At 33.8% G+C, this 12,138-nt stretch overlaps 1 protein-coding gene across 1 annotated transcript in view; it reads left to right on the top strand.

The window, feature by feature from the left end:
- Nucleotides 1-6,400: 6,400 nt before the first annotated feature.
- Rim2 (replication in mitochondria 2) overlaps nucleotides 6,401-12,138 on the top strand; it is a 30,032-nt gene continuing 24,294 nt past the window's right edge. Inside the window, exons 1-2 of the mRNA XM_089631407.1 lie at nucleotides 6,401-6,723; nucleotides 7,562-7,673. Of these exons, the coding sequence (XP_089487533.1) occupies nucleotides 6,683-6,723; nucleotides 7,562-7,673 (153 nt within the window). The 5' untranslated portion in view covers nucleotides 6,401-6,682. The remainder of the gene's footprint in view (nucleotides 6,724-7,561; nucleotides 7,674-12,138) is intronic.

The raw sequence follows: 12,138 nt of genomic DNA, 5'->3' as shown, positions 1-12,138 counted from the left end.
ACAGCTTTCCATCTTAGCAATTCTTAAGCGAATACCAAACTCTGTGTTTAAAATAATTACCATGACCCTCACCCCCGCTATCTGGGAGATTCTTTGGACAGTAGCAATTCAAACAGTGAGCAAAAAACCAGGACTAGGCTCAACTTAGTCAATATTCTAGCTGGAATTAGCTGGGGATGCGACGCCAACATCCTAAGAACATCATCCATTGCTCTGCTTTTCTCAACAGCCGAATACTGTGCTCCGGTATGGGTTAGAAGCGTCCACACTTCCATTATCAATGTTCATATTAATGGCACAATGCGAACCATCAGCGGCAATCTACACCTCTCCCTTACATCTCTTCCTACACTCCCCATACTTGCGAATATAACTAGGCGATAGATTTCAACACCGAGGGAATGCAAGAAGGTGTTGCAAAAAAGTGCAATACCTTTCCACAATGATTTCGTCTCTCACCCTGCATGCCGCTTGAAGTCCCGAACACCCCTTTAGATGGAAGAAGAGAGGCTCCTCCTAGTAACCCTTTCACTCCAAAAGATAGGAGGAAACTTGAGTGGCAATCGGCCGATGTGTGAAATGCCCATCTCGTGCATGACCCCACTGAGAGACTAGATTCTCACTGCCTCTGGTCTGCCATCAATAGGATAAAGTCCTCCCACAGCTGCTGTGCTCATGTGATGGACAGGTACAGGGACCTTAATGAGTTGGCGATGTATGAATGCGGTGCGGTGCACACCACCGAACATGTAGTCAAAGAATGCCCGCTGCATTCATTCCACGGTGGGATTGATGAGGTCCACAGGGCGACGCCTGAGGCCCTAGCCCGGCTCACTAACCTAGATATTCCCCTCTGACTCCCCCCCACCATGCGAAAGAAGAAGACGTGTTTTTTTTGTAATCGTTTAATCGTTAACTCTTTGAGTATCTTTTCCAGAACTTGATGTTTGGTAACCACAGTTGTTCCTTTCTTTTTCCGTTTTCCCAAACAAAGCACTGTGTTGCGCCGCTTGCTCTGTACTAGATGTGTTTGTTATGTTGTGTGGGCAACTCTGCTATACTGCTTGCAGATTTAATACCTATAACAATAACATACATTAACTAACGCAATATAATATGTGTACATAAAAAAGTACACACCCCCGATCCAAAGGTTTATACGAATGAAGAAATCATAAAAAGAGTTAAGAAATCAATTAATTTAGAGTGGTGAGTAAGCTGAGGAGTCTATAATGACATCTTAAATGAATATTTTACATAAAATTAACAAAGGGATGATTTCTAAGGAATTCAAAACAAACAAAATTACAATTACGAGCTACACAGACATGGAACAAGAAATGCAAAATTAGTTAGAATACCAACAAGGTATAAACTATATACCATAGAATAAAGAATATAATACTAAAGTGCCCTTATAAAGGAAACAAATGTTCCATTTATCCCAACCGCCCAGCGTTCCATCTCACTTACAGTAGTTCCATCACTGTAGATCTCAACCCCATAGGAATTTAGAAATCACAGGTTTTAATGGAAACATAGGCCCTGATTAGGCAGATATTTGATGGCAGTGGTCTTAGGCTTAACTGGCAAATTGTGCTGAGTAATTCATGTTCTTAAAAATCTAAGATTATAATTAACTGCAATAAAAGCATCAAGCGACTCAGAATACATTTGAAATGATTTATTTATAATGCGCAGGGCCGGTCCTGAGCCAAACGGAGCCTGGCGCGAGTAAGCTTTAAGCACCCCTTGTCTATGTTATGACGCCTAGGTAGGTAATCACTGTAATCAATAATATTTGGATGATTTCTATTTTGTGTAGTGCCATTTTTATGAAAAATAATCTCAAGGGCGATGGTTAGGACTGTTAGGTTTTATCAACTCCTTGACAATTCAGTGGCTGGAGCGGACTACTGCAATTGCGCCCGCATATGGCCGGCCCTGATAACGCATTAGTAATATAATACTAATTATTACATTCAAAACTAATGTTCGGAATAAAACGAAAAATGCCCATGAATATTTGTTGTATTACTTATGCATTGATGATGTAGAATACCATGAATATTTGCAGCGTTACTTATGTATTGATGATATAGAATCCCAGGAATATTTGCAGTGTTACTTATCTATTGATGATGTAGAATCCCAGAAATATTTGCAGTGCTACTAATGTATTGATGATGTAGAATCCCAGGAATATTTGCAGTGTTACTTATGTATTGATGATGTAGAATCACAGGAATATTTGCAGTGTTACATATGTATTGATGATGTAGAATCCCAGGAATATTTGCAGTGTTACTTATGTATTGATGATGTAGAATCCCAGGAAAATTTTCAGTGTTACTCATGTATTAATGATGTTGAATCCCAGGAATATTTGCAGTGTTACTTATGTATTGATGATGTAGAATCCCAGGAATATTTTCAGTGTTACTTATGTATTAATGATGTTGAATCCCAGGAATATTTGCAGTGTTACAATGCATTGATGATGTAGAATTGAGGTTATTTATTAAGGCCACATATTTTATTTTATTTCATTTTTATTTTAATTGGCTTTACGCCCAGTTCGGCTTTTACATGGATTTTAAAAACAGAATATACCTAGTGAACTATCGAAAATTATACAAAAAAATTTTAAAGCATGACAGAACAGTAAACTGAACTAAACTGGAAAACATTGAATATAAAACAATATTAGTAAAACATGTAACAGTAACATAAAATAATAAAGAAACTAGAACAATAATACATATAAGACAAATCACTAAAACTACATTACCAACGCTACTATAATTTGTAGGATTCAACAAAGTGCTGGTATAAATTTCGCTTAGTTCTATAAATGGAGTCAATACATACATCAATAGTATGCTTTTGAAGACATTCGAATTTTCAAATTGAAAGTCTCATTTAGCAAACTATCATGACAAGGACATGACAGGGAAAGTGTTGAGAATAATTGTATTTACATAAAGAGTCGCACATGCTGGTAGATACTCTCAGCATCGCCTTGGTGAAAGTCGTGAAAGACCACCATTCGGGATCAAAGCGTTGCTTGAAATGGCTTTAGCCGTATTTGGTGACCATATGTGAATAGCCAGGTACTTCCCCTTCCCCATTTCTTTCGGCTCCCCATACCGAAATAGTCCAAACTCTTATCATCACAGATAAATGGAATAATAGAATTTATTTATAATACAACATAGTTATACCAAAATATGTTGTAATATAAATAAATCAAAAAACAAGTTTTTTTTTAACACCAACTCCACACAGGAGGTCCCAGGGAAAAAAAATCTTCAGGCTCTATGTCATCTTTGGGGATTTAAAACAAAATTTAATTAAAATCAAATTTAATAATAAGATTATTAAGTTCTGCAAATATTAAATTTGATTTTAATTAATTTTTTTTTATATTTAATGGAGTTCTACGAATTAAACACAAAAACAATAAATATCTTTGGGGATTATTGTGCGGAGGGTCTTTTTAAGAAGATGAGGTTGTGAAAAAAGGTTTCGAAGACACCCATGTTTTAGGAGGAAGGAAACACAAAAATCTTTCCACAGCCGAACTGTTCAACTCAAAAACGAGTCTTAAACACGACCCGTTCTTATGAGATAAATAATGTCAACCGAGTATAAATGTTGGGCGCGCTTTAGTCATGTTTCCCGACCATGCACCGGTGCCCAAGGGATAAATTATAACAGTTCTTCGAAGCATCTTCCTTTGAAATAACGGTAGAACGAGAAAAATACATTATATAGACTGTAATTCGAATCCTTATATCATTTTAGTGCAGAGATAATGCGTTCGTTCGTTCTTTATGCGTCCCCGACTTTTTTTACCATTCACTACCGATTACCACATTTTTACTGTTAAAAAACAACATTTTCTCTACTTTAATCCGACTCGTGTCAATAAACACAAGTGAGAGGAAATTAACAAATTTACCAAAAAATAATATTATTTAACTAGTGAAAAGTGAAAGAGATCGTGCCTATCGGATATCTACTGGACTTCGATCTACGTCACGAGTGGTCACGAGCTTGTGACCGGCCCGATGCGTTTATTTTTCTGAAAAGTGCCTGTATGAGACAACTTTGTTAAATACATTTTCTACGAACGAATAATCACGAGTGGATTTTTTTGTTTAGTTATCCTGTCACCCAAATTATAATGTGCATACCATAAATAAACCGCTCACATACCCATGCATACCTAAAGATATAGAAATAATAAAATTTGACATTTCTTGTGTGGATTTTAAAATTTTTCCAATCCTGGCAAGTAAAATTACGAGAGTCTAGTATATCTGCAGGTTCAGCTATTACTACATTTGTTTACTAGTAAAAATGTTAATTATCTTTGTTACCTACATTATTATAATTAAACTTAGAAGGTTATTTAGAATTTATCATTATGGCGTAAAATTTTACGCAATCATACTAAAAATTGTGTACTTACTACTCTCATTGAACAGATCCACACAACACACATTTTAATGAGTTTGAGTTTTCCAGAACAATTTAGCGATTTTTTCAAAGCGGATTCCAACTTTGAACAGCTTTATAGCTATGAGAAATGCTATACAGTCATTTTATAAGTTATGTCAAACATGAAACGAATTTTTAATTAACCGTGAAAAAAAAATTTCCTATGAGGAGAATAAGGAAGTTGAGTCCATTTTTTTTATTTTTTTTTATCAATGTTCGCATTCAAACTTAAATACTGGTATTTTTTTTTTTTTTTTAAAGTTTGTTTTCATAGTTAAATTAATTCTCAAAGTTTAAATTTTATTAAGCCCGCCAAAACGAGCGGAATCCGAGCGGTAACAGGCGGGGTGTAGTGTGACGTCATTAGAACTGTGAAAACCACGTCGCTTAAGCATTATGTATGGAAAAAAATTTAATTCTTCAACAAGGAATTCCAGTAATTTTTTTACCAATGTTAACCGTCTATTATAATTGATGTTATTAAAAAAAAAAAGAAAATTGATTAAGATTTCATAGTAAAATTAATATTTTAAGTTAGAATATTTGCTTTTCACGCCCGATACGGTACTTGTACGGTATCGCCGTCGCTACTTGTTGACGTTCCCCGCGCGAATTCAGGACCACCGCGCAGAAAAGTAAAGACCAAAAGTAAAATAACGGTTTACAGCCCAGTTCACTGTGAGACTTTTCTGAGCGGCCGGCGGCCTGAAGTGTATCACATGCTTTGTGACATGTATAATAATAAAAACATCTAAGTTATGCAATAAACAACATATTATTATAAAGCACTATACGAATATGTATCTTTAGAAATCCATTTCATATAATAATAATAACAAATACGTACATATATTTGACAAACCCAAATAAACCTTTGGCCTATACACCTCTCTCATCTAAATCGACCATCTCTCATGTAATAGAAAGAGATGCACCATAGGTGTTCCGTTGTACGTACAAGTCACGACACATGTGACGACAGAATTCTTTCGACCAATCGTGGAGCGTATACAGTATATTGCTATTGAATGCTTTTTCAAGAACGTTTAACTAATTGTAAGAATAATAATATAGAAATATATTTATATATTTAGAATCGATATTTTTTGATCTACATGAACATATTTTTTATAAGTCAAAATATTTTTCACTCAACTTCCTTATTCAAGCGATTTGAAAGTTTTCATAACTATTACACCACAAAAGCAACAGATATTTTTTTTGAAAAATATAAATCATCTGAATAAAATAATGTTTCTTCTAATGAAGAATTGGGATTCAATAGAACATGATTTTTTTTTAATATACATTATGAAGACGTAATAGATAATATTTATATTATTCACAAAAATAAAATAAAAACGTGGCCCTCTACAAAGCTGCCACTTATGGGTATTTTTATGTAGTGGAATTAATTATAATACCCCTTATTTCTTATTGATTGACAAAGTGGATATGGTAGAACCTGCAGACAAGCAGCCATAATATAGATTATGTTATATGAAAATGAAATACTTTGCATACACCACTATTAATCAAAAAAGAATAGAATAGGTTCGACATGTTTCGAATTAATGGTTTCGTCGGGAAAAATATAATATATAATCGGTCTTACAATTAATAGATGTCACACTATTGTGATCTGTAAATTATTGTATTGAGATTTTTTTCAATTGTGAATTACGGTTTTATTTGATAAAATAAAATACTGCTATCTGTTTACTTCAAGTATTGTTATCGAAAAATGTTATGCAGTTTGATAACATTAAGATAAATTTTCTTGGAAGAAAAACAGCTTTCGATCACTTACGCCCAAAGGTGATTTTCGTGTACGCATCTAATTAATTCAGTTTTCAGTTTTATAGTCGTTCGGTGTACGATCTTTGAAAACAAAAATGCGAGATAGTGCGCGGTGGAATTAGTGATATTGTGCAGATATTTAAATACTAATTAATATGTCACCGTAAAAATGCATTATTTACCGAAGAAGTATTATTGAACTTTTAAATGTTTTCAAAAAACCGCTGTTAAAATGGCTCTTATCACTGTTTGATTTGTTTACAACTCGTGCGTAAGCACCAAGCACTGCCGATTCGCCTATTGCGACACCGTGCACATTGTTTATTTATAGACCGCTATTGCAATCATGTAATTATTGAAATATATATTTTAAAATATGTCACAGAGGGATACCGCCATACATCTTTTCGCTGGAGGGTAAGAATGAATTTTGAATTCGCTCTGCGTGTCAAATTGTTATCTCGTTTGATGCCTTGATGGAACTCGAGAAATAACCTTTCATTTGCGCCGAAGTATTGATGCTGTTGTATGTCTTGCCAAGTGTAATCTTTCAGGGACAAGTTATCGCCGAAATATATATTTTTTTGTAATTTGACAGCATGGACAATAATAAGCGAAGTAATGTTTTTTCATAATAACTTTCCTCACCACGATTGTTCGATAAAATTATAGATGATTGATGTTAAACAAACGATTCCTTCTCAGCAATCGCTAGAAATATTCTACCCAATATTGTGCAACTTTTACAAAAGTCGTTATTACTTCCATATAAATAAAAATTCAACTTCCATTTTTGACTTGATTTTATTCTATGTACAAAAATGTGATGATGAAATTTAATGTAAAGGGATTTCACCCAATGTAAAATTATCTGAAAATCATGCGTTTTATATTATGTTTAAATTGAGTAGGTAAGCTATTATAGGATGTTCGTTTTACACTGTTCAAAGTGTTTTGCTTTGATAATTGATGTATAAGTCTAATATTCACTGCACTTGAATTCCTTTTCCCGGGGGCATCAAGACCCATCACTTTGATGTGCTTATCGTTGATCTTGGTGAATTCTAATTACTACTTCACAGCGATATAAGTATTTGACAAGCACATGTTTTGCACCTCTAGTTTGGGCTGCCACCTAATTTTTTGACAATAATGTGGCCATTTGGAAGGTGGTGACAACACAGTGTTGAGAATCCCGATGCGTTAATGATTAATTTTTGGTGTTTTGGCATACAATTGGCGGTTGCATTTTCAGTGTTGCGGGCACAGCAGGAGCGGTAGTGACATGTCCTCTGGAGGTAGTGAAGACTAGACTGCAGTCTTCCCAAGGTGTGGAGGGCACGGCCCCGCGCCCCACTCATGCCCAGGTCAGCAACTCACTTTGCTGTTTATATGTATTGCTTTGTACTGGGTTCTTACAGATGCTCTCTCACACTCACACCTGAGAACAATCCAGTTATCAAACCCTGTTATTATACTTATAGGTACCTAAAATTACAAATCCTTCTCAGTCAAAGGATACATATATCGACATAAAATTACAAAATTAATTACTTAATTAAGTAATACAAAAAGAGGCAAGATGCACCAGTGATACATATTATAAGTAGTTCAACAATTCTTATATATTTTTCAAGGACATTTTTCTGAATTTGTATTAACCCTTCAGGCCTCTGACATATTGACCGTTATATGTCTTAAATAAGCTGTCAGAAAGTCTGAGAATTTGTGTGTATTTCCGCTTCTCAATAAAATTCAAATAAATGGGATATTTCTGAACATATCCGAAAACTAAAAACTGTTTTTAAAAGGTGATAAAATAGATTTCTAGTTTTATTTTTAGAAATAAACATAGGCGTTTTGAAATGTTAAAATTTTGAATGCAAACATAAAAAAGTTTTTAAAATAGATTGCATTACGTTTTTTCGTTCAAATACTTAGCTAAAATTACTGATAGCAAAAAAAACACATGTTGTAATATACAAATGTATTCTGAACATTATAGCGACCTCACTTTTTTGTCATTTCATATAAATAATAATTCACATCATTTTATAAATTTAACTCATTAATTTTAATTATTCTTGGTGTTTTCTCTTTTTAACACCGTTTAGTTCATATTTCTATAAGGAAATCGGAAAAGTACTATTTTGAAATAGAGTTTCAGGAATAAGTAAAGGAAAATAGTTATTTTCTGAAAGACTATTGTAAAGTCTAGCTTTCTAGTGTCAAGTTTACTATTTTAAATCAATATGATAAGAATTAGCATCATTTTGTGAAATTTTAATGATCATTTTTGAGAGCATGTCAATTTCCTGTTTAGCCCTCACTGATTAGGTTGTTTGGTTTGCTGAGCATTACAATCACTTAATTAGCGTGTGTTTACTCAATTGAACCCTTGAGCCTTTTATTGTGCAAATCAATATACATATTTATCTCCAGCTTATCTTTGGCTTATCACAGTAATTGTATATTCGGATTTGTACAATTTGTACAACAAAACAGTTATAAAATATATTAAAAAATTGCTTTGTAGTTTTGTAAGTTGATATTTTTTAAATTATCTATTAAGACCTTTAAAGTTCAAAAAGTTAAATATCCTTCTCGAACCTAGTGTCAAGTAGGTGACAAAAATCTGTTTGTTAGCTTTATCAAATTCGTTATTTCTTAGTAAAAATAGTTTGATTTTTCTTTGCACATAGCATTTCTTTGAAAATGTGTATCTCAAGATAATTTTATAAGTGAGTTTTGAAAGTTGAATAGTCAAATTTAAAAAAACATCTTTTATGATTAGGTACATAGTTATGGCGATAAAATCCCTTGTCAAAAATCAAGTTATAAAGTTTGGGTGTCTGACGAGGTTATCGTTGAAATAAAAAGTCTGGGTCTTAGGAGGTTATCGTTGAAATAAAAAGTCTGGATCTGATGAGGTTATCGTTGAAATAAAAAGTCTGAGTCTGATGAGGTTTTCGTTGAAATAAAAAGTCTGGTTCTGAGGAGGTTATCGTTGAAATAAAAAGTCTGGATCTGATGAGGTTATCGTTGAAATAAAAAAGTCTGAGTCTGATGAGGTTTTTGTTGAAATAAAAATTCTGGGTCTGAGGAGGTTATCGTTAAAATAAAAAGTCTGGGTGTGAGGAGGTTATTCTTAAAAGAATTTGTACTGCTTTTCTGTCTGAAATTTCAAGGTCACTGTATTCTTGTATTCCTCTCGCAACATCATTTGCTTTATTGTATGTGGAGCTTTGAAATGTACATTTAACTGTCAAAAAATAAGACAATGTACTATATATTATTGTTTGTTTTATATTTTTCAATTAACAAGAGTTTCCAATGAACTAATAAAACTACATACTTTCTAACAACTGTATGAAAAATGTTATAGTTTAATATTTTTGGTGTTATATTTACTTAATTCAGTTACAAATCGTGACTTATTTGGTTTTATCACATTGTAAAGAATTTCCTTAGAAAAGCAAATATTACAGTATATTATCTATAACTATAACCGGTGGTCACCAGAGTACAACATTAAACCTGTTTATAAAGAATCTCTATTCTCCGCTCCTTTTGTTTATTGAAAACCTCTATGACCACTGAATAAATATGGCCACTGAACAAAATGTATGATCATTGCTCAAAATTTGCTAAATTTCGTACCTTTTTCTGAAAAACTCCCTTTAAAATTCAAAACCCCCAGATCTGAGGACTTCCCAGACATAGCATCACTGTGAGACAATGCTTGACAACAACTAATCACTCATCTCGTAATAACATTTGGTAAGTTGTATTGAGGAGAGCTGTGACCGGAACATTGGCTGAAAAAGAGTAGATGTTAAATTGAAGACACAATATCACACATCCGCATTCTTGTTTCATATGCTAAAAAACTGTTCCTCGTGGTGTGGTGGTAAAAGCAAGGTGGCCATCCGCGATCATGCTAATATTGGGTAGGAATCGTGTGTATCCACGCTTTCGACTGTTCATCGATTATCAAAAGTAGTAAAATTCTGGATCGCAATCATAAACAAACTGCTACGAACATAGGCACAGTCGCAATGCAAGTTACGCACGCTTATTAGGTAACGAGTAACAATTCTAAGGTAGGTATGTACCTATCGTATGAGGTCTTTATGAGAAGTTATGACCGAACCGAGTTTCGTATTGTGATTAGCCATGTCGGAAATTTTGCTGGTTGTTCTGCGCTCGGCAGCATTTATCAACTGGTTGCTTCTGACTATAACTATATACACATAGAGATCTCAAAAGTGACGAACCAAAGAAACGGTAATAAGGAACTGCAGTGAAGGATATTATCGCTTTAAAAAAATATGTTCATATAGATCAACAAACGCTGATTTGATATATAATTATACATAAATTAATTAAATACCATCACAATTGGCATAAGTCACGAATAAGTCATAAGTCATGAATCCCATTTCATTCTGGTTTTGTGTTTTGAATTTGGGTGTATTTAAAAGATTTCATTGTTGTTATTTCACAATGAAGACAGAATTAAAACTTCATTTAGGCGCCTTTAATAATTTATATTATAAATCTTTGATGGGCGGACATAACAGTATAACTGCATTTTTGACCATTTAACGATTTATATGAGAAAATGTGCCTTGTGTATGCCGGGGTCAATGGTATTAACAGTATAGTTACACCAGTACCCAAACCTTAATATGTTTTGAGTACTGGTGTAACTATACTGTTAATACTATTGATGCCGGCATACACAAGACACATTTTCTCATATAAATCGTTAAATGGTCAAAAATGCAGTTATACTGTTATGTCCGCCCATCAAAGAAATAATGGTTGTAGTTATATTATTTTATAAAGGCAATTTTGATGTTAGTGTCAAAACTAGCTCACATAAAATGTACACAATATTATCATAATTGATTATAATAATTCTAACATAATAATAGGTACCACAAAGGAAAAATTCAAAAAACTATCATTAAATTTTAAAAGAAAATGTGCAGTTGAAACACCAAGGTGTAATCAAACTTACAAGAACAATACACAAGTGTAGTCCCAGAAGTACCCGACCTGACTTATAGATGGCTTTTATATATTATTTGAAAAAATTCCTGTGGTCGAAAGTACCAACCTTGTTTAGCTTAAGTTCAAGGTTTGATCTTATAAGCCATCAGCAGTGAACGCTCTCAGTTTGAATTTGTAAATGTGGAAAAAATTGGCAATCGATAACCACTCCAGTGATTTTTGGCATATTATGCCAAGTTTTAAGCGATCGCTTGCCATAATGTGCCCAATTTATAGAACCTAAAACTGCGATAAACAGTGGGTTCGATCTAGGTGGATTCATTGACTTTAAACTGCAGTTTCATATATTTCCATATTGATATTTTGAGGAATTGTATTAAATAATACGGTAAATGTTTATATATGACACCAACCGCTCGAGGGGTTATGATACAATACTTTCATTTGAAAGGTCTCAGTCCAACCAATATCAAATCCGAGCTAGATTCTACTCTCGGGGAGTCTGCTCCTTCGTTACAACAAGTATTGAGTAGCAGAGTATAAATGGGGCCGTAGGAAGTGCCAAGACGAACATAGCAGTGGTCGACCAAATAAGGTAACCACGCCAGAAATGGTGAAGAAAATCCACAAAATAGTATTTGATGACCATCGACTGAAAGTGCACGAGCTAGCAGACATGGTAGGCATTTCAAAAAGTCCTATACATACTACAATCCTGAAAATTTGAACATGAGAAAGCTCTGCGCATGATGGGTGCCGCGTTTGTTCACAATGGAAGAAAAACAGCATTGTAAGGATGTTTCAAGTGAGTGT

Source organism: Hesperophylax consimilis, chromosome 1 (genome assembly GCF_061612785.1).
Source record: "Hesperophylax consimilis isolate HC1 chromosome 1, BYU_Hcon_1.0, whole genome shotgun sequence".
Taxonomy (NCBI): Eukaryota; Metazoa; Arthropoda; class Insecta; order Trichoptera; family Limnephilidae; genus Hesperophylax; species Hesperophylax consimilis.
Note: the sequence above shows the minus strand (reverse complement) of the source record. Positions and strands in the feature narration are given on the sequence as shown.